The following is a 24,356-nucleotide window of genomic DNA, read 5'->3' on the forward strand; positions in this document are numbered from 1 at the left end:
ACTCTTCTTTCGTCCCTGACTGATTTTTGCATGCTAAAAAGCCAAGCTGCACCGTGGTCTCTGAGTCCACACTAAGCTGTAGATCTCAGTATAGCTCGGTGGATCAGTCAGATGGAAAGGTAAGAGGAAGCCAAAGGCAGACCACTTCCAACAAGAACATGCTTAGTTAAGTACCGCGTTGTTCAAACAAATCTTCGGATTGAGGACATTTTTGGCTCTCTTATACACCTTAACACTTTCATAAGTTTTATGCCGTGTGTGATATTTGTAATCGCTGTTGCTTTTCCCTGATTTTATGAAAACTAATAGCGTCTGCTTCTAGGCCAACTTCCTCCCCTTGCCTTCACACTTACTCTCCGACAGTTCTTGTCACTTTCATCAAGACATCTGTTATTAGCAAACAGTAGTTATTTATTGTTAGTGAGCCAACAACATAATTTTTAAATTGTTAGCTCAAAGGTTTACGTCGTCAATTCCATATCAACTTTCGTTGAGCCCTCACTTCTTCGTAGCTATAGCTTCACAACGTAATTTTGCACTCGCCGTTTCGGTGTCACAGTTCTTGGCTCAAGCGTATTATGAGGAAGAGCGCGTGCAGTAACATTTGCGACCGCGTCTGGTTTACGTGTAGACAAGTGTTCGTGCCAAGGTTAACCTTGGCTAGGTGATTATGGCGCCTGTTATTGAATGTACTGTTTCGTAACTTGCTTACCAAACCTATCAGACAAACCAGTGATAGGAAGGAAACGGCAGATGCTTTTTTCATCTAGGTGAGGCCCAAGGGGTACTCTGCAATATATTTGAAAATAAAATGACTTGTTAAATTGTGTGCGTAAAAGCTAGCAGTTCTGCCTCATAATAGATAAACTAGACTACGTGGGTATACAGTGGAAAAAGGTTATTCGGCTGTGCTTGAAATTTCAAGTCAAATGCACTATTGCTGCAAAACGGACCATAAACTACACACACACACACACACACACTCACTCACTCACTCACTCACACGAAGGAAGTAGGTATTAGTGATGCGTCAGTGAGTATCTGATGTGACTCACATTCCCCACACGACGCACTTGCTTACAAGCAGTATTATGCAAGAGGCATCGTACAGGGTACGAATAAACAAGAAAACAGAACACTTTTCGCCGGGAATGAGGCGATGAAGAAACGCATGGGTAATAAATATAAATGTGAACGAAATATTTGTAGGTGAAGGTAAAAAGGTAGTGACATGGATAAAATGTGTGAAAATCTGTTAAGATGATAAAAAGGAAAATAAAATCGCAGTATCAGACGAGGACGTAGCAATAATGTAATTTAGTATTAAACTAGGTTATTATAACTTCCGTTATCCGCCTTTAATTTCTCATACTGTAGCATGCGGTGTGTGCAGCCAGCGTTGATGATAAACACTAGAGCGGCGGCGCTCATCTCTTACGTAGCTGGCTCGGATCCTGGGTGTTGTAAATAATTTTCGCATCTGGTGTGTGGCCGCCAACGGAAAGGCTGCGACCCCAGTTGTACCGACATCGACGGATTCAGCCAACGACCGTCGTCGGTCGAAGACGGCTGATCTTTTCAAACATTTAATCACTGTGCGTGGTCACAGTGTAGCCGATCTTATCACCCGAACGTACAGACTTAGGACAACAATCTGTGAAATTGAAATCAGTTTGTTTTCTTCGGTCATATCGGCCGACACGACACGAAATATTGACAGACATTGTCAAATTTAGTCAGAGGAGCAGTTTGTTGCATTCTGAGGATGAAAAATATCATAACCGGGATATAGTTGGAAATCTATGGACTGAAATCTTTATCGGAAATTTAAGGCGTAAATTATAACCTCGAAAAATATGTGCAAGTGAGAGACGTATCTTATGCTTAAAGTTACTCTAGTGGATCTTTTTGGGTTGTGCTAGGTGGGCATCAACTGTCTGCGAATTATTATTACCGCTTACTGATGCTTTTATGCCAGTAGCGTTGTGGCTTTGTTATAAGAGGTCTTTCGCCAATATTTTTTGTCTGTGTTTTTCCGCTGTTCAGCGCTTTAGACGTTCCGAGTACCTTATTGAAAAATTTGTGTGTATCATACGTATGCTGAATGACAGTCATTTAAGGTAATTGACATATGACTGCTTTACAAAACTTATTTCAAGTTTGGCAGAGTTTATAATTGTGGTTTTCAGTGCCTCCACAAATCATTGACTGTGTAATAGAACATTTCCCTCATCTCATATACGTAAAACTCGTCTACGTATTCCACTAACTGAGGAAACAGCGTACAGTACTTGCACGTTCTTTACGAGACGGGTATAGGTTGGAGTAGTTTAACCTCCTCGATCCCGCTAAAAATTGAGTGAAATCGGATGCACTAAGACCATGATGTCTACCAATGTTATCGGATGATTCGGGCGATTGCGTCTGACAACAGTTTTCGGTGCCACTTTGGAAGCAGCCGTGCTGTGTACATGCCCTAATTTCCCCACCTCACGACACCCGGGATGAAGTCGTAGATAAATTGAAAGCCATTCTGGCTGTTGTCCCAACAGACTGTTTGTTAAAATTTGCAAAGGTTTTTAATGGACTGATATCACAGTTTTTGTTGGCTTGCTTAAGTTGTTGAATACTGCAACAAGTCGATTTATATCGTCACAATGAAAAATGTCCGTACAAAAACATTCAGCCTAAGCACACAGAGCTTAAATGTAGCTCCTCTGTTCATCAGAGCATTCCACAGCAGTGCCAAGACAGAATACAAGTACTTTAAAATCTGTGTTTTCATATTGCCATTTTTAGCTGATGTTATACCTCGAGACGTATTGCAGTATCACTTTAAGCAAGTTAAAAATAAACTGACTGCCACCTGTCTCTGAAAAACTTGTTAGTAAATAGGAAATCACCGCGCAATGTTCTTTGCAGAAAAAGTATGTGATTGTGGTTATGATCGTCTGTGCACATGAGAGTGTGAAAGGTCGGCGATCTCCTTGGAGACATTTGATTGTAGAGGACTGTGTTGTGATGGAGTTTTATCTACTTGTTTTCTTCCATTTCTAACGTCTGTAAAAGCTGTAGAAAACACTGCACTTCACAACCACTGTTCAGTCATCCATGCGATATAGATAAAACTTACACTACACTGAATAGAGGAAAGGGCCTCCCTCAACATTTTCAGTGTCTTGCGAACACCCATGAAGTAGGCCACAACGTTCAGGTTCAATCTAATGATTAGACAATGTGGATATTAACGGAGTTTCTTCCGCTCGCACTTTCTCTTCAGTATCCATAATCACAGGTCGAATACTATTTGAAAAGCATTGATTGGCGACTCCATGAACTGTTCTGTGCACCACGACCAAATAGTGGATATAATTGGAAGGAGAATCAGCATAAAGTTTATGTGATCGCTCTAAGCTTGTTGATACCAGTGCCTACCAATTTTAATTGTATATTACAGCACTGAGGATGGTCACTAAGTGACTGAAAATCGATTTTGCGGATAATAAAACAAAAAAATACGACCAATGCTGATTCTCCTTCCAATTTGAAAAGCAGTCTTAGGTTGCACAGTGTTCTTTATTAACTCAAGAACGACTTGTTTCGCTTGGATAGGGCATCGTCAGGTTGTCTGAAAATATGGGAGGACGACATTACAATTAATCCGGGGTAGCCCTGTTCTGCACTACTATAAAAGCAAAGCAAGTTTCAAACACCGGCCGAATAAAATTACATAGAGAAACGTAATGTAACTCATGTTAAAATCAATTTTCTACCAAAAAGACTTCGTCAGAAAAAGGTATGATACCGAATAAAACTCACTAAAAGGCAGCCTATACAGAAAAAAATTAAAAATTAATAAAAGCACCGGGATCAAACGTGAGTAGAGAATGGCGGACGAACCGAAAAATGTGTATTACCTCATGGAGGCGATGGCACACATGGCAGCGCACAAGACCACGCCTGCAAAATGTAAACACAGGCGTACACTAGAACGTCGCCAGAGATCCGTCCGAATTCACATAGTGCATACATATCACTGGTAGGAGATGAAGCAAAATATTGGGCTAGTAGTAATGACAGACGCCATGCGGCGCTGCCGTCGGGAGAACAGTGTCATAACGGTGTAAAATTCAACTAGTAAGGACAAATTGAGAAATAAATAAAAACATAATAGAGCATATGGGAGTATACACAACGCAGGACGTTCTAGACAGAAAACTATGTACAGAGACATAGAAAACCCGTATTCTGAAACCAGTGTAAAATAATAATGAAATAAAATACGTAGAGCAACGAAATAAAAGTTACACTACAAATATAAGGCTAAAAGGTAAAAACACTAAGAGGAAACAATACAATAGCATACACATGACAAGCGATCAAGGCCTTGACAATGAAAAGCTAAAACTCATATATTGTTCAAAAATGGGAAACATGTAATCATAGAAAACCTAATTTTTCGCCGGATAACTCATCGAGTAAAATATCCTTCTTAGCGTGTGAATGTTTAACGATTTCGATCTTGTCAAGCAGATTGGGTCTCTTTCCTTTGGGAGCCTGGTGTAAAGTCTTTTAAGTTCCCGTGTGTAGGTGGCTGGTGGCCACTGGATTTGAGGTGCTCCGCGAAGACGGAATTATGCTTAACCTGCCTCTTTTTAGTGAGTAAATGCTCCTTAAACCCGATTTGAAAAGCCCATCCCGTGTGGCCAATATAAGCTGCTTGACATTCGCAGCACTCAAGCATATATATGTCAAAGGCGACATATTTACCTTTCTGGAGACGCTCATTGTGGATGTATTGAAATTGTATTTTATTATGAGTGGTATACACTATTTTTATATTTGAATCAAGAAAGAGTTTAGCTGTAGCACAGGACACATTACCTAAAAATGGAAGCGTAGCAAACCTGTAATTTTGAGGTGCGGGGCTGTGAGTGGTTTCTCGGTCGCATGGCGATATTTTTTGTGTGTATAACTTGTCAATTATGGAAGGGCTATAGCTATTACGAAAAGCGACATATTTAAGGTTTTCCAGTTTCTCTGTAATAGAATCTGGGCTAAGTGGAATTTCAGTGATACACGATGTATCATAGATCTAAACTAGCTCATCTTGTACTTACAGGGATGACATGACGTAGCGAGTATTTTTAAATATTGGAATAATAAGGTTGGTGTACAACCACGCCAAGTGGAATGAAACGGTTTTTACAAGACGAACAATCAAAACGTGTGTTTAAACACTACATCCATCCGCAAAATAATTTTCTCTGTTTCAGGAGCTAGTTTACATTGCTGAACTGATACAAGAAATATTATTAAAGGATACACGTAGACGCTGTAAGAAAAGAAATACATGAAGGTACATACATCCATAGAATCGGAAATGGCATAGTGCTTAACATAGATAACATTTTGTGATTGAATGCGGTATACTGGGTACTTCAAACCTACTGTACAAGCGCTTTTTCGCGGAGACGGTGCGTCCCAGCTTTTCCGTATACAATGTGTTTTAGGAAATCCTATAAAAATTGTTCAAATGGCTCTGAGCACTATAGGACTTAACATCTGAGGTCATCAGTCCCCTAGAACTTAGAACTACTTAAACCTAACTAACCTAAGGTCATCACACACATCCATACCCGAGGCAGGATTCGAACCTGTGACCGTAGCGGTCGCGCGGTTCCAGACTGAAGCGCCTAGAACCGCTCGGCCACTCCGGCTGGCTAGGAAATCCTATCACGACAAGAAGAATGGTGAACCTTACATCAAAGACATTTTGTATCGACAGCATGTTATAACGAGAGATGATATTAAACATAGTAACCACGAGACATGCCGGTCGCTTTCGGATGCACAAAGGTGGGCTTTACGGTGTTTGGAGCAACGCGGAAAACATTTTGAACACCTATTACCGTAAATCGAAACTGCAAAATATGATGCATTGTTCTTGGAGTCTTCAGTCGGAAGACTGGTTTGGTTCGGCTCTCCACGCTACTCTGTCATGTGCAGTCCTATTTCTCTCTGTATAACTTCAGTAAACCACATGCATTTGAAGCTACTCACTTGCATTCATGCTTAGGTCCCCCTCTTCAATTTTCATTCCCTGCCTCTCCCTCCAGTAGCGAACTGACTGTTCTTTGATGTCTCAGGATGTGTCCTATACACTGCCGTCTTTTAGTCAAGTTGTGACATAAATTTCTTTATTCTCCAATTCGCATCAGAACATTATCTTTGGTTACTCGATTTATCCATCTAATCTTCAGCATTTTTCTGTAGCATGACATTTAACAAACTTCTATTCTCTTCTTGTCTGAACTGTTCACCGTCCACGTTTCACATCTGTACAAGTTTACACTCAAGACGAATACCTTCAGAAAAGATTTGCTGACATTTAATTGTACATTCGATGTTAACAGATATCTTTTCTTACTAATGCTTTTTTGCCATTACCAGTCTGCATTATTTTCTTACTTTAAAATTGTTGTTACATATTAACATTTAGAGAAACATTTGGCAAAAAATATTTACAATTGTGAATGAATAATTGTAAAATATTATACATCATTTGTTTACAGTTCACAGTTGAAATTTGTATTAACGACCTGATGCAGTGTATGTTGTTTATTACATTACGTCTAAAGTTATAGTTATAGCTTATTTGGCAAAAGAGTGGAGGTATGCGTTCATTTACATACCTAACAGGAAGCTATTGGGTATTTATGATTCTAGCGAGTCTACTACACAATCTACAAATTGTCATCTGTAAACAGCAAAACATAATTATTATTTTTCTGTTTATTATGCATTTACGAACGGAAATGAGTATATATCACGTTTTTCTGTGTGTAACTTACTCGTTGACATATGAGAAAACACTACAACGTCAAAGCCTTAAGTTACACACAAAAAAGGTGATACACACTCATTTCCGTCCGTAAATGCATAATAAACATAAAAATAAAATTACGTTTTGTTGTTTGCAGATGAGAAGTTTTAGATTGTGTAGCAGACTAGGTACCAACATAAATACTCAATAGCTTTAAGTAAGGTATGTAAATTAACACATACATCCACTCTTTTGCCAATTAAACTATAGCTAGAACTTTAGACATAATGTAATAAACAACATAAAATGCATCAGGTCAAAAATGGCTCTGAGCACTATGGGACTCAACTGCTGAGGTCATTAGTCCCCTAGAACTTAGAACTAGTTAAACCTAACTAACCTAAGGACATCACAAACATCCATGGAAATGGAAATGTCGTGTGGCTAGGGCCTCCCGTCGGGTAGACCGTTCGCCATGCCCGAGGCAGGATTCGAACCTGCGACCGTAGCGGTCTTGCGGTTCCAGACTGCAGAGCCTTTAACCGCACGGCCACTTCGGCCGGCAAAATGCATCAGGTCGTTAATATATATTTCAACTGTGAACTGTAAACAAATGATGTCTAATGAAACTTCCTGGCAGATTAAAACTGTGTGCCGGACCGAGAGTCGAACTCGGGACTTTTGCCTTTCGCGGGCAAGTGCTCTACCTACTGCGCTACCCAAGCACGACTCACGCCCCGTCCTCACAGCTTTAATTCCGCCAGTACCTCGTCTCCTACCTTCCAAACTTCACAGAAGGTCTCCTGCGAACCTTGCAGAACTAGCACTCCTAGAAGAAAGGATATTGCAGAGACATGGCTTAGCCACAGCCTGTGGGATGTTTCTAGAATGAAATTTTCACTCTACAGCCTCAGGCTGTGGCCAAGCCATGTCTCTGCAATATCCTTTCTTCCAAGAGTGCTAGTTCTGCAAGGTTCGCAGGAGAGCTTCTGTGAAGTTTGGAAGGTAGGAGACGAGGTACTGGCGGAATTAAGGCTGTGAGGACGGGCCGTGAGTCGTGCTTGGGTAGCTCAGTCGGTAGAGCAATTGCGCGCGAAAGGCAAAGGTCCCGACTTCGAGTCTCGGTCCTGCTCACAGTTTTAATCTGCCAGGAAGTTTCATATCAGCGCACACTCCGTTGTAGAGTGAAAATTTCATTCTTGAAGTGATGTCTAATATTTTACAACAATTATTCATTGACAATTGTAAATATTTTGTAACAAATGTTTCTCTAAATGTTAATATGTAACAACAATTTTACAGTTTTTTTTAAATTACCGCTACCAGTCACAAACTTTGTCAACTATTGTATTACTTATTTATTTAGCGACATGTTTCGAGGGTTAAACCTCATCTTCAGGCTAAATGGCATTACAAAAACAATTTTTCAGTAAGGTCATACTGATATTACATAGTCCTTTCGTAAATGCTGTGGTCATCCTGTGTAATGCCATTTAGCCTGAAGATGAGGTTTAACTCTCGAAACATGTCGCTAAATAGATAATTAATACAATAGTTGGCAAAGTTTGCGACTGGTAACGGTAATTTAAAAAAAAAAAAAAAAAAAACCTGTACATATTTCTTGAAACAGTCACGGTCGAAAAATAGTCAAAATGGCTTCAAGAACAATTTTACAGTAAGAAAATAAAAAACCCACTGAAGATACCACAAAAAGGGCTAAAACATGCCTGGGTAAAACGAAACTGAAAAGATATCTTGCATAAGGCGGATTTCCTCGTCCTATTTTCTGTGCAAAACGTAAGGATGAAAGTAACTTTCGCACTACATGTCACTGCCAAGTAACATAGCCCAGTGGAACTTGGACCAAATATAGGAAGAACTTCTACAGTGTAATACAGAAGTTAACTGGAAAATCTGCAATGAGACGGGCAGAAATGACACTTTTATTCAAAGATACTAATTACAGTGAAGTCACCACGATTCATGATGGTTGTCTGGACATTACAAAAGGCGGGACACGGTTCTTACTAGGCCCTGTAACCACCGAGGATGACAATGCATGCTGTGCGATGTGCTCCCATGCTGACCACATTCTACGTTTATACTCCGCAAGCCACCCAACGGTGTGTGGCGGAGGGCACTTTATGTGCCACTGTCATTACCTCCCTTTCCTGTTCCAGTCGGGTATGGTTCGCGGGAAGAACGATTGCCGGAAAGCCTCCGTGCGCGCTCGAATCTCTCTAATTTTACATTCGTGATCTCCTCCGGAGGTATGAGTAGGGGGAAGCAATATATTCGATACCTCATCCAGAAACGCACCCTCTCGAAACCTGGACAGCAAGCTACACCGCGATGCAGAGCGCCTCTCTTGTACAGTCTACCACTTGATTTGCTAAACATCTCCGTAACGCTATCACGCTTAGCAAATAACCCTGTGACGAAACGCGCCGCTCTTCTTTGGATCTTCTCTATCTCCTCTGACAACCCGACCTGGTACAGATCCCACATTGATGAACAATACTCAAGTATAGGTCGAACGAGTGTTTTGTAAGCCACCTCCTTTGTTGATGGACTACATTTTCTAAGGACTCGCCCAATGAATCTCAACCTGGTACCCGCCTTACCAACAATTAATTTTACATGATCATTCCACTTGAAATCGTTCCGTACGCATACTCCCAGATATTTTACAGAAGTAACTGCTACCATTGTTTGTTCCGCTATCATATAATCATACAATAAAGGATCCTTCTTTCTATGTATTCGCAATACATTACATTTGTCTATGTTAAGGGACAGTTGCCACTCCCTGCACCAAGTGCCTATCCGCTGCATATCTTCCTGCATTTCGGTGCAACTTTCTAATGCTGCAACTTCTCTGTATACTACAGCATCATCCGCGAAAATCCGCATGGAACTTCCGACACTAGCTACTAGGTCATTTATATATGTTGTGAAAAGCAATGGTCCCATAACACTCCCCCGTGGCACGCCAGAGGTTACTTTAACGTCTGTAGTCGTCTCTCCATTGAGAACAACATGCTGTGTTCTGTTTTCCACAAGGTTGGTAAGTCCTTGTGGTAGGGCGTTCCATTCGTACAACTGCCGGATGGTCGCCGGTGCATGTGGACGTGGTGCAATACGTCTCCCCAGCGCATCCCACTCGTGCTTAATGGGATTTAAGTGGGGGAAGCGGGCAGGCCAGTCCATTCAGCGAATATCCTCTCGTTCCAAGGGCTCCTCCACCTGCGCTGTACGATGCGGTCGCGCACTGTCATCCACAAAAATGTAGTCAGGGCCGAATGCAACCCTGAAAACGCGGACTTTGGGAAGGAGTACAGTACCACAACAATATTGGCCGGCCAGTGTACCGTGTTTAAAGATATGGATGTCAATATACCTATGCATCATTATGACTCCCACACCATAACACCTGGATCACCAGAACGATCATGTTCGACGATATTCCTAGGTGCATTACGTGCTTCCACCTCTCGACATATAAGGGTATGCCCAGAATCACTACTCAAACTGAATCGGCCCTCATTCGAGGAGAGTACGCGACCCGACTTCGCGTGGATTCAGTCTCTATGCTCCTGGCACCATCTCAGACGGTGCCGCTGATGTGCGGGTGTACACGGAACACAACATACTGGTCGTCGGGCAGAAAGGCTATCCCCGTGCATTCGCCGTGCCGCTGTGGAACGTGACATTGCGTGCCGTGCAGTCCTGGTAAGCCGGCAGGAGTGACCGGGCGGTTCTAGGCGCTTCAGTCTGGAACCGCGCGACCGCTACGGTCGCAGGTTCGAATCCTGCCTCGGGCATGGATGTGTGTGATGTCCTTAGGTTAGTTAGGTTTAAGTAGTTCTAAGTTCTAGGAGACTGATGACCTCAGCAGTTAAGTCCCATAGTGCTCAGACCGATTTGAACCATTTTTTTACTCCTCGTAAATGTACACTACTGGCCATTAAAATTGCTACACCCAGAAGAAATGCAGATGATAAAAGGGTATTCATTGGACAAATATATTATACTAGAACTGACATGTGATTATATTTTCACGCAATTTGGGTGCATAGATCCTCAGAAATCAGTACCCAGAACTGGCCGTAATAACGGCCTGATACGCCTGGGCATTGAGTGAAACAGAGCTTGGATGGCGTGTACAGGTACAGCTGCCAATGCAGCTTCAACACGATTCCACAGGTCATCAAGAGTAGTGACTGGCGTATTGTGACGAGCCAGTTGTTCGGCCGTTATTGACGAGAAGTTTTCAATTGGTGAGAGATCTGGAGAATGTGCTGGCCAGAGTAGCAGTTGAACATTTTCTGTATCCAGAAAGGCCCGTACAGGACCAGCAACATGCGGTCGTGCATTATCCTGCTGAAATTTAGGGTTTCGCAGAGATCGAATGAAGGGTAGAGCCAAGGGTCGTAACACATCTGAAATGTAACGTCCACTGTTCAAACTGCCGTGAATGCGAACAAGAGGTGACCGAGACGTGTAACCAATGGCACCCCATACCATCACGCCGGGTGATACGCCAGTATGGCGATGACGGATACACGCTTCCAATGTGCGTTCACCGCGATGTCGCCAAACACGGATGCGACCATCATGATGCTGTAAACAGAACCTTGATTCATCCGAAAATATGACGTTTTACCATTTGTGCACCCAGGTTCGTCGTTGAGTACACCATCTCAGTCGCTCCTGTCTGTGATGCAGTGTCAAAGGTAACCACAGCCATGGTCTCCGAGCTGATACTCCATGCTTCTGCAAACGTCGTCGAACTGTTCGCACAGATGGTTGTCGTCTTACTAACGTCCCCATCTGTTGACTCAGGGATCGAGACGTGCCTGCACGATCTGTCACATCCATGCGGATAAGATGCCTGTCATCTCGACTGCTAGTGATACGAGGTCGTTGTGATCCAGTACGGCGTTCCGTATTACCCTCCGGAACCCACCGATTCAATATTCTGCTAACAGTTATTGGATCTCGACCAACGCGAGCAGCATTGTCGCGATACGATAAACCGCAATCGCGATAGGCTACAATCCGACATTTATCAAAGTCGGAAACGTGATGGTACGCATTTCTCCTTCTTACACGAGGCATCACAACATCGTTTCACCAGGCAACGCCGGTCAACTGGTGTTTGTGTATGAGAAATCGGTTGGAAACTTTCCTCATGTCAGCACATTGTAGGTGTCGCCAACGGTGCCAACCTTGTGTGAATGCTCTGAAAAGCTAATCATTTGCATATCACAGCATCTTCTTCCTGTCGGCTAAATTCCGCGTCTGTAGCACGTCACCTTCGTGGTGTAGCAATTTTAATGGCCACTGTGTAGTTGTAGCTGCACCCGCGTTTTGCCATTGGTCCCTTCTCAGCTGTTGCACAATGTAGCGGTCATCTGCTGCTGTAGTTGATCGTGGCCGACCACCTCCTCTTCTTCGGACAGCAGTGCCTGTGGTTAGGAACATTCTCCATGTAAGTGAACCACTGCTGTGAGCAGTATCAAACTCTGGGATACCCTCGTCACACATCGTCCATCTTCTAGTTTCCTGATGATTCTTCCCCGTGTGAAGTAATCCAAATGTCTCCAGACCTTGTTGTAATGAAGACCGCTACCACAGTGCACTGTAACTGCATGCTGATTGACGCACACCATTTTCCCTTCCCAACTGCCTCGTGTTGCTGGGCTAGTCTTATTTGGTGCTTTAGTCACACTGCCATGTGTCCAACTTTCTGTGCTCGACTGAGAGATCTCTGGCAGCATGCTCCCACGCTTTCATTAATTTCAACCGAGTAGTTAGCATGTTACTGTTCTGTTACTTTATCTATCCCGTTGTTAAGTTTTGCAGAGCACTGTACTTCGTGTCTAGTTTCCTAATCTACGAGGACGTTCCGAAAAGTAATGCATTCAGTTTTTTATGTGATAACTCTTAATAAACGCCATTAACATTCTACGTCTTTATTCTTCATGCTTACGATTTTTTATCTCAACATAGTCACCCTGGCGACGAGCACATTTCTCCCAACGAGAGACCAGTTTGTTAATACCGTCTCTGTAGAATGTGTGACTTTTATTGACGGAGCTACAAACTCACATCTGCTTGCACCGCTTCATCACTGTCAAAGTGAACCCTCGTAGATGTTCGTTAAGTTCTGGAAACAGATGAAAATCGGATGGGGCTAAGTCGGGACTGTATGGAGAATGATCGATGACAGTGAAGACAAGGCGTCGGATTGTTACAGGTGTCTCGCAGCGCTCGAGTGTGGTCTGGCATTGTCATCCTGAAGGACAGGGTGTATGAACTCTTCTGCGGTTAGAAACTCGATTACAACACGCTGTATCTCACACACCGACATACCCCATGTGATCAAAAGTATCCGGACACCCCCAGAAACATACGTTTTTCGTATTAGGTGCATTGTGCTGCCACCTACTCCCAGGTACTCCATATCAGCGACCTCAGTAGTCATTAGACATCGTGAGAAAGCAAAATGGGGCGCTCCGCGGAACTCACGGACTTCGAACGTGATCAGGTGATTGGGTGTCACTTGCGTCATACGTCTGTACGCGAGATTTCCACACTCAGAAACATCCCTAGGTCTACTGTTTCCGACGTGATAGTGAAGTGGAAACGTGAAGGACACGTACAGCACCAAAGCGTACAGGCCGACCTCGTCTTTAGACTGACAGAGACCGCCGACAGCTGAATAGGGTCGTAATGCGTAATAGGCAGACATCTATCCAGGTCATCGCACAGGAATTTCAAACTTACGCGGGAGGTGAGAAAACTTGGATTTCATGGTCGAGCGGCTGCTCATAAGCCATAAATCACGCCGGTAAATGCCAAACGACGCCTCGCTTGATGTAAGGAGCGTAAACAATGGACGATTGAACAGTGGAACAACGTTGTGTGGAGTGACGAATCACGGTACACAACGTGGCGATCCGATGGCAGGGTGTGAGTGTGTCGAATGCCCGGTGAACGTCATTTACCAGCGTGTGTAGTGCTAAAAGTAAATTTCGGAGGAGGTGGTGTTATGGTGCGGTCGCGTTTTTCATGGAGGGGGCTTGCACCCATTGTTATTTTTCGGGGCACTATCACAGCACAGGCCTACACTGATGTTTTAAGCACCTTCTTGGTTCCCACTGTTGAAGAGCAGTTCGGGGATGGCGATTGCATCTTTCAACACGATCTAGCACCTGTTCATAATACACGGCCTGTGGCGGAGTGGTTACACGACAATAACAGCCCTGTAATGGACTGCCCTGCACAGAGTCCTGACCTGAATCCTATAGAACACCTTTGGGATGTTTTGGAACGCCGACTTGGTGCTAGGCCTCACCGACCGACATCGATACTTCTCCCCAGTGCAGCACTCCGCGAAGAATGAGCTGTCATTCCCCATGACACCTCCCAGCACATGACTGAACGTATGCCTGTGAGAATGGAAGCTGTCATCAAGGCTAAGGGTGGGCCAACACCATATTGAATTCCACCATTACTGATGGATTGTGGCACGAACTTGTAAGCCATTTTCAGACAGGTATCCGGATACTTTTGATCATATAGTGTAGTTACATTACACGCCGCCATGTTACATGCTACAGTTCGGGGCCCTGTAGTGGCAGGGAGCTTTAAATATGTAGACACGAAGAATAAATATTTAGAATTTTAATAACGTTTGTTTTGTTTAAAAAGCTGGGAGTTTTCACATAAAAAACTCGGAGGTATTACTTCTCGGCGCGCAGTCGTAGTTTTCGCTTCGTTTTATTCGGCTAAATTCCATTACCTATGTCTGATATTTTCTAACAATTTGTTACGAGTGTTAAATCTTACATAAAATTTATGCACAAGTGTAAAATTGTTCCACCGCTAGAAAAAAATTCCCTTAACAATCAAAAGTTTTCCTCTTTTAAGTATTGTTCAACTTGTCAATTCCAGGAAGAGTCTTGTTAGTATTTCACTGAAACTTTGAAAAATAAAGAAGTTATTAAGCAGTAACGTTGTTTCATAATATCCGACATAATCGTTTTGAGTCAGCAACCGTGCAGAAAATTAAGATAATTGTGATTTATAGTTCCGTCTCAGTTGCACATTTTTAATTTGATTATATGTTTCGATCGCACTGGATCATTTGCTATGTGTTTCTGAGTAGACACGACGGGTTGCTGATGCAACTACTTAGATCTAAAGATGATCCCATGTGATCGTAACAGGTAGCTAATTAAAAATGTGCAGTTGAGACGGAAAAATATGAGAATTATCTTAAAAACATTCAATTTTGAGAGCTCCTTCAACGGTCCTAATTCTATCCAATATTTTCATTTGAAATTCTGGAGCTGAGCTAGTTTTCTCCATTTTACAACAGCTTCCTGGGAATGTAACGTTAATCATTCTCGTCACCCGTAAAGTGTGTACTTTACTCGAAAAAGATTGGAGATCGAACAGACTGTGTCCGAGGAAAAGTGCCTATGCGGTATGTCCCGCCCGGTTGGCCGTGCGGTCTAACGCACGGCTTTCCGGGCGGGAAGGGGCGCCTGGCCCGCGGCACGAATCCGCCCGACGGATTTATGTCGAGGTCCGGTGACCCGGCCAGTCTGTGGATGGTTTTTAGGCGGTTTTCCATCTGCCTCGGCGAATGCGGGCTGGTTCCCCTTATTCCGCCTCAGTTACACTATGTCGGCGATTGCTGCGCTAACAAGTTCTCCACGTACGCGTACGCCACCATTACTCTACCACGCAAACATAGGGGTTACACTCGTCTGGTGTGAGACGTTCCCTGGGGGGGTTTCACCGGGGGCCGAACCGCACAATAACCCTGGGTTCGGTGTGGGGTGGCGGAGGGGTGAAGTGGACTGCGGTAGTCGTCGTGGGGTTGTGGACCGCTGCGGCTGTGGCGGGGACGGAGCCTCTCCGTCGTGTCTAGGTCCCCGGTTAACACACAATACAATAGAATGTGGTATGTCAGCAGCGCCCTGTGTGGGCGTACATATATTTCAGCTTCTGCTTGTATCTCCATGGATAAACTTGAGAGAAAGTAATCATCCCAGTTAATCAAAAGTAACGGAGCTCCGATTAGTTGCGTTTTTCGTAATTTTGTACTGCGGAACGGAGGCGACTGCCATTGACTATTTGAGCAATAGTGGGGCCACTTTTCTCCTGCATGTTAATAAGAATACTTTTCCAAAATACCGGGTGGTCAAAAAGTCAGTATAAATTTGACAACTTAATAAACCACGGAATAATGTAGACAGAGAGGTAAAAATTGACACACATGCTTGGAATTACATGGGGTTTAATTGGAAAAAAAAGTTCACAAAATGTCCGACAGATGGCGCTGGACAGCTGGTAACTGCTACCGTGACGGGGTAGAGGTACGCCGATATGTTACAGAATCGCATCATCCCCAGCCTGGCTGATAAACACCTGCTGGAACGTACGATGTTTATGCAGGATGGCGCTCCACTCCATATTGCTAGACGCGTGAAAGATCTCTTGCGCGCGTCGTTTGGTGATGATCGTGTGCTCAGCCGCCACTTTCGTCATGCTTGGCCTCCCAGGTCCCCAGAACTCAGTCCGTGCGATTATTGGCTTTGGGATTACCTGAAGTCGCAAGTGTATCGTGATCGTCAAACATCTCTAGGGATGCTGAAAGACAACATCCGACGCCAGTGCCTCGCCATAACTCCGGACATGCTTTACAGTGCTGTTCACAACATTATTCCTAGACTACAGCTATTGTTGAGGAATGATGGTGGACATTTTGAGCATTTCCTGTAAAGAACATCATCTTTACTTTGTCTTACTTTGTTATGCTAATTATTGCTATTCTGATCAGACGAAGCGCCATCTGTCGGACATTTTTTGAACGTTTGTATTTTTTTGGTTCTGATAAAATCTCATGTCATTCCAAGCATGTGTGTCAATTTGTACCTCTCTACCTACATTATTCTGTGATTTATTCAGTTTTCAAATTTATACTGACTTTTTGATCAGCCTGTAGTTTCGTAAGTACTGCAACAGTGGAAATGAGCGAAGGTCTGGCGAGAAACAAGTGAAACTTAAGCTTTAGAAATTACAGAGCTGGAGACCTGCTTGCTGATACAGTGCAGCTGAAAGCTTTTTGCAGTTTTGTAGCAGGTAGTCCGGAAGAAGGCAAGTCTGTATTGCGTAGCAGGGCCGGTGACAGCTGCGTGCCGGAAAGGCTTTGCATAGCGATGGAGTGCGCGCTGCCCTCCGGATTATTGCGGACGTGCCGTGGCTCGCCTGCTGCAGACGGCCTACCGCCTCGGCCCACACAGCTTTACCGTGCGCAAGCACACTGATAACGGCCAAATAGCTGTTCTCCACGTATTCATCTTTTACGAAGTACCACATTTAGCAACTTTCTCCATATGCTTCTCCGGCAATGTGTTGTAGCGGTGAAAATGGCGAACTCTTGATTGGTCCAGAGAACCGTTGGGTCAGAAACCTAGGACAGCTATTCCAACCCGTTTGTTTTCCAAACCGCTCCCCCCTTTTTTTTGTGCAATGACAAAGTGAAATCGGTCTGTAGGCCAAAGATTGTAGTTTTAGGTCAAAAATATAAATTTGTATCTTTAAACTCTGCTTCCTGCAAATCACGTTTTCCCTTTCTATTCTTTATCATCCAAACTTGTTTCGACACCTGTCATCTTCGGCGGGTCTCGTTTTAATTCTTTAAGGTATTATACAAAACTTTTGGTTGGTGTTCTGTTTCACGCGTGAAAACTATATCATGTACATTTTATTGTGTTTATTACTGCTCATGTTAGCGTTGATTTTAAAGATGGAGCTGTACAGGTAGGCCAGATTTTATAGGTTTTATGGCTTGGTAGCATATTATCTGCCAAGTAGTCGAAAGAATGTTTCTTTGTTCCGAGGATAATTATTTGTGTATACATGCTGTCTCATGTGAGCAATCAGAACAAAATGAAAATGCACAGTTGTTTCGGCGTAAAATAGAAAACCAACCAAATGTTTTGTATATCTTAATCAAATAAAACGACACGCTGAACATGATAACGTTGCTGTCGAAACATGTTAGGCTGTAGAACGAAGAAATAAAAAAAGGTGTTCTGCAGCAGACGAGTTAAAAACACTCAACTTTAGTTCGCAAATATGGCAAACCAACAAAATGAGCTTCCAACCTCCGCAAGATGATAAAATAAAAAATAAATTTTGTCCAACGTCTTACATAGAGGGTGTATTGCATCCCAGGAGAGCTATTCTGGAAGGTTCGCGGCCTACCCACCTACAGCTGCCATAAGGTCTTTATTGGGCTGAAGACCTTTCCCAGCGAGGAATTTCCTTTGATCTGGTTACAGATAGAAATCATAAGTGATCAAATCTGAGAGCTTTCGTCATATTCTCACAAATGAACGATAATGTTTGTTAGTCTACATTCTTCTCTTCGGCTGTGGACACTAGATTTTAGTCCTCTTTCGGAAAGAGTTGCAGCAGTGTTTAACATACTGAACTCGAAGAGAGGACTTAAAATTTCCATCTGGCCATCAGGACTACTGGTTTGTCTAAGTCACTTCAAGCGAATGTTGATACGTGCTGCCAAGTCTCTCCCACTGAGCTAGCGTTCCGTATCTAATATGGGCATTGACAGTGTTTTACGGTTAAACATTTTCCGTAAAAGTATTATATTTAAAGCAGTGGATTATTAATATTGTCAAACGATTATGGAAATCCAGTTTTTCTCTAGCATCGATCGAGGTGGTGAAATGATTAAGACGATGGACTCGCATTCTGGAGGAGCGGGGTTGAAATCTCTGTCCGGCCATGCAGATATAATTTCTGCATGAATTCCCTTATCCCCTTAAGGCGAATGCTGGAATGGTTCCATTGAAGAGGAACCTTCCTCCTATCTGACTTGAGCTCTGTTTGTAATGTGGCGTTAGTAGTACGTTAAACCCCAATATTCGTCCTTCCTTTCCAGCAGTATTCTAAAAGTAGGCGATTTTTCAGATCCAGTTACTTTCTGCGAAAGTACCCTTTTTAGCTTATGGAACTGAACCCGGAACTAGATAAAGCTAATTAAGAATATTTGAACGCAAAATCTTAAGAAGATTATTTGGATTGAAGTTTCAGCAGTAATAACAGTTTGAGACTACAGCATGATGATTGTAATTTGTACCTCGAACCAGATACTGTACCCAAAATTAAAACAAAAAGATTGCAATGGATAGGACACGTCATTAGAGCACCACCAAAAAAGACCGTCCAGAGGCTGACCGAAGAGCTTTCTACTGGAAGACGATCTTTTGGATGTCTACCTAGAAGATACCTTGACAATATTCGGAGTGATCTGGAAAAACGAAGAGAGACTAGAAAATTATTTGCGAGGGCAGGACAGTGTTTCAATATTCATTCTGCAGTGACAGCATATAATTACCTCTTCATAATAATAATAATAATAATAATAAACTGGATCATGTCTGTGAAACAGTTACATGTCATTTTTGTTCCCTAATTTTTTTAATTGCTTGATAGTAACATCGGCACAGCGATTTTCATTATTACAGGCTTTCAGAAGGTAGGTAAATGATTTCCCTATTATCTGTAAAGGAGGTAGGTGGTTGCCGGGTTTTGATCAACTTGAGATCTGATGTTACTGTTGTAGTTTCCATAGTATCTAAGAGTCCAATACCATGACTGATAATGTTTTAATTTTAGCAGACGTTCGGAGCCGAAATGATGTGGTGTGGCCATGGGCGGCACGTGGGTCAGTATTCATTACCTTTTTGTAATGCATTAACTTCATTTGGCTGCAAATACCCTCTGCCCAGTTAACTGATTAAGCGAAGAACTGTTTCTCTTAACATTCAACACAGGGATTAACATTGTATGTTGAGAATTTTACATCCTTGGCTTTCCCCCATTTGCTAACGCCGTCATTATAACAGTTTCAAATTTTCACGTACATCTGATACTAAGCCTCTACACTGCTATATCAACCCACTGATGTACTTAAGTGCGCCATGGCAGATAGAAAATTTGTGACGTCGTTGGATACTGGGGTTACTCATAGTCGAGATGGGCAACACCCTTGCTGCATTTATTTACACAGGCGCTTCAACACATTTGGCAGACCATAAATAAAGTTGATTTAATTACACAAGACACACCGTGAAACTGAGAGGCCAATATCATTGTGAATACAAGGGATAATTTAAAAAATTCCGTTTTTACCACAGGAGGCGTAAATTCCATTATCAGGCACATTTCCCTCTGCGCTTTGTATGGGAATGCCTTGCTAAGACCTTCTTAAAAGTTCGTAAATGGCAGTCCGCCTTATTGCAAAGCCTTTTTATTGTCTTCTAGTGAAGAATACCTCATTTATGTCAACTACCATGGTTGCGTTCTACTTGGGATACCCTAAAGATTTTTAATGGTGGTAGAGGAAGAGGCCAGGGTTAGAAAACGAGTTAGACAATTATGTCCACTATCTCCGCATTTATTTAATGTGTTCATAGATGAAGATGCTCAGATCTTGAAGGAGAAGACAGAGAGAACAAACTGCCGTTGTGAGAGCATCAATTGTATCAGATTTGTTGATGTTATCGTAATAGTTGCAGACTCCGAAAAGAAATGAACAGAACGCTGCAAGTCCTGAAAAGTATGGAAATTAAAAGTGAACAAACGGAAAACGAAAGTAATAGCAGTATTAAGAATATGGAAGAAATTAAAACCAATATAAAAATTGATCAGATGAAACAATTTCTTCTCGATAGTATAATCAGACGACAGTAGATGCTTAATGGAAGTAAAGAGGATTGCATTGGCAAAACAGGGGTTGATGACTAACAAGGGAACCTCCCCATCGCACCTCCCTCAGATTTAGTTATAAGTTTTCACAGTGGATAGGCCTTGAAAAACTGAACACAGATCAATCGAGAAAGCAGGAAGAAGTTTTGTGGAACTATGAAAAAAATTAGTAAAACATACAAACTGAGTAGTCCATGCCAACATAGGCAACATCAAGGACAGTGGAAGTCAAGGAGCGCCGTGGTCCCATGGTTAGCGAGAACCGCTACGGAACATGAGGTCCTAGGTTCAAGTCTTCCCTCGAGTGAAAAGTTTAATTTTGTATTTTCAGTTTATGTGGCAAACTCTTATGTTTTCATCACTTTTTTGGGAGTGATTATCACATCCACAAGAAAACCTAAATCGGGCAAGGTAGAAGAATCTTTTTAACCATTCGCTAAGTGTACAAGTTAGGTGGGTCGGCAACATATTCCTGTCACGTGACGCACATGCCGTCACCACTGTCGTATAGAATATATCAGACGTGTTTTCCCGTGGATGAATCGGTTGACCTATGACCTTGCGATCAAATGTTTTCGGTTCCCCTTTCGTCTACTAATCGCACGGTTTTGCGGTGCGGTCGCAAAACACAGACACTAAACTTATTGCAGTGAACAGAGACGTCAATGAACGAACGGACAGATCATAACTTTGCGAAAATAAAGAAAGTAAAATTTTCAGTCGAGGGAAGACTTGAACCAAGGGCCTCTCGTTGTGTAGCTACTCACGCTAACCACAGGACCACGGCGCTTCCGAGCTCAGAGTTTCCTTGATGTTGCCTACCTATCTTGCGCAAGGACTACTCAGTTTGTATATTTTACTAATTTTTTTCACGGTTCCACACAACTTCTTCCTGTTTTCTCGATTGATCTATGTTCGGTTTTTCAAGGCCTATCCACTGTGTCAACTTATAACTAAATCTGAGTGGGGTGCGATGGGGAGGTTCCCTTGTAAGAACAACATTTTAAACAGCAAACATATGAATATACACGTCAAATGATTCCTCGCAAAATCATTTCCGTGGAGTACACTGCTCTATGGAAGTGAAATCTGGACTCCGGGAAAATTGGAAAGGAATCGACGTGAACGGTATGTGGTTGTAGCGTAAAATGACAAGAACGAGATGGATGGAAAGGAAACCAACTTGCAAGTCTTAAGGGAAGTCGACGAGGACAGGAAATGGAAAAGAGAAAAATAATAATTACTGAACATATCATCAGGGACAATGCTTTCATCAGTAACGTTCTTGAAGGGGAAGTTCTGGGAAAGAAAGAAAGAGGATGGCCTAGGAAGAATTATTTGGGAGACATCGAGAAGAGGATAGGATGTGAAAATCACATGCAATTCAAACGAACAGCCAGTGATACAAGAGAGTAGTTGTATCTACAAGGCACTAGCATTTAAAATCTGTATATATGTAGTGAAGAATACAAAGCTTTGAGCTTCCTTCGCTTTTTTAAGTTTTCGCCGCTCTTTACGTTGTCACAAGCGTATATTCGTTTGCAGTGAAATGTAATGTATGCAATACCATCCCTAATAATTTAGAATTAATCGCTTGTACGTAACAAAAGTTGGTAAGAGTGGTGCAAAATGTGGGACTACAGTCCAATACTGCACACATGAACATAAATGTTAAATAAAAAGCATTCTTCTATAATTCGCACAATTTAAAGTTTGGGTAACAACATGAAATCGCTTTATTAACTATTCTAAATATCCTAATAACGAGCAAAACTAAAGGAATGATTACACAGTGTAACAATAAAATAATTCGGAAGTTGTGATTCTGTGTTGGAGCTGACTAGCATGTGCTACTACTGCTAAAGACTCTAACTCAGGCCTGGCCAATATCTGCGCTTATCGAGCGCGCTCGAGCCCCACGAGCGCAGTCGGTTTTGGTGAGCGCGACCAGGTGTGAGTGAGACGGCTATAAGCTGCAGGGCGCAAACGCGGAATCTTAGGAATACGTGTTTGCAACACAGTGGACCTACTTATGAAAGACGAATACGCAGTACACTTCTATCAGCAGACATTTATCACATATGTCTACTTTTAACTTTTTATTTTTTCTGTCAGGGCAGTTACTTTTATTACTCGATTGAATAAATACATCAGATACTGCTATTACTCTGTGCAGAGCTACAAAAAGCATTACGTACAGGCATTTAACAGTAAAATGTGATGTTTATGGACTTGTACACATTTCGATTTTAGAAGATGTAAAAAATTCTGGAACTATGGTTCGTGATATAGTCACACGCATGGGCTTTTGCAGGTTATAATATGTTAAACCCAAGCATTGGTGGGACGTAGCCAATTTCATAAGAGAACAAAGAATGTTCACACACATGTTGAACCAAAAATTGAGATAACTTTACCGGCTTGTCTGTGCAGTCGACGATATTGCTTTTGGGGTAACATATAGAGCACTCAGTCTTCAGGCCGCTCGTGGCTATCCGACCCGCCGTGTCATCCTCAGTTGATGGTATTCTTGACCGAACCCACTACTATTCGGTCGAGTAGCTCCTCAATTGGCATCACGAGGCTGAGAGCACCCCGAAAAATGGCAACAGCGCATAGCGGCTGGATGGTCACCCATCCAAGTGCCGGCCACGCCCGAACGCGCTTAACTTCGGTGATCTCACGGGAACCGGTGTATCCACTGCGGCAAGGCCGTTGCCAGCATCTTATATAAGTCTAGTAAATTCCTGGATTAGACAAACACTTAGTTGAGCTAGGTAGAATAGCAGCAAAAACGAAAATGATCTGACAAATAAATGGAAATCCATCTATGGTCGTGCAGTGTCTTCCAACTTTTTTTTTTTTTAACTTTTGATGTAATGTTTCAAATACTGAAACGAATTCGATCATGTCTGGTCCACAAATGACTGCCTTGAGTTATGGTAATAGTTTCATGTCATGAACTCGAAGCTGATTTTTCCGTAGGATTAATTTTGGTTTCATAGCATCATTCTTGTCCGCCACTTCTATTACCAAATGATTCTCCTCTTGCATTAAGACTCTTAAATAATTCAAAGAATTTGTGGTGTCAACAATAAAAGATTTTGTCAACAATCTTCTTACGGTTAACTCAGTTTTGTTCCCCAATGGCCACCTACAGTTCAGTTAGCATTCACCGTCGTTCGTCAAAAAACGAGTATATGGTATCGTTGTGGCTGGTGTTGTAATGAAGTTCCAATAAATGTTTTTTTCACTGATAAGTGCAATGGTATATTAATACCTTTGCTTAATCATTGAACTCTACTATAAGTAAGACTGTTCCCATTCAGCATTGAATGACGTGCTTCTCCACTTTTTCTTTTTCGCGAAAGTGCGTAGACGCCACAGTACTCGTAATGCAGAGCGTTAGTCTAATTTAACGCAAGTGGTACTGTCAGCAAAATGCTTGGAGTCTGATAATGCAAGTCCAGCTCTAGCGGCGTCCTCTTGCAGCCATCATTGTCCGCTCCCTCCTCGCCTCTCAACCCCTTTCGCAGCAGTGCTCTGAGCGTTAGGCAGGTGCGCGACCGTAGCGCTGTTTTACGAGGCCTGCTGTAAATGAAACTCATGTGCCTGCTCTCTACGTTAAGATTAAGGATGCCTATCGAATGGGCACTAACTGAAGAAATACGACGACACAGCCACTTTCTGTGTAGCATTAATTCTGCTAAAACGC

The 24,356-nt window shown here is 42.6% G+C and overlaps 1 protein-coding gene across 3 annotated transcripts in view; it reads left to right on the forward strand.

Moving 5' to 3' along the window:
• Positions 1–24,356, forward strand: part of LOC124556621 (high affinity copper uptake protein 1-like) — a 157,561-nt gene that overhangs the window by 19,533 nt on the left and 113,672 nt on the right. Inside the window, exon 2 of one of the 3 annotated variants that reach the window (XM_047130588.1) lies at positions 19,550–19,598. The exons of 1 other annotated variant lie outside the window; for it this stretch is intronic. In XM_047130588.1, coding sequence (XP_046986544.1) covers positions 19,584–19,598 — 15 coding nt within the window. In that variant the 5' untranslated portion in view covers positions 19,550–19,583. The remainder of the gene's footprint in view (positions 1–19,549; positions 19,599–24,356) is intronic. One more of the 3 variants, XM_047130587.1, reaches the window with a different exon arrangement.

This window comes from Schistocerca americana, chromosome X (genome assembly GCF_021461395.2).
Source record: "Schistocerca americana isolate TAMUIC-IGC-003095 chromosome X, iqSchAmer2.1, whole genome shotgun sequence".
In the NCBI taxonomy this organism is placed as follows: domain Eukaryota; kingdom Metazoa; phylum Arthropoda; class Insecta; order Orthoptera; family Acrididae; genus Schistocerca; species Schistocerca americana.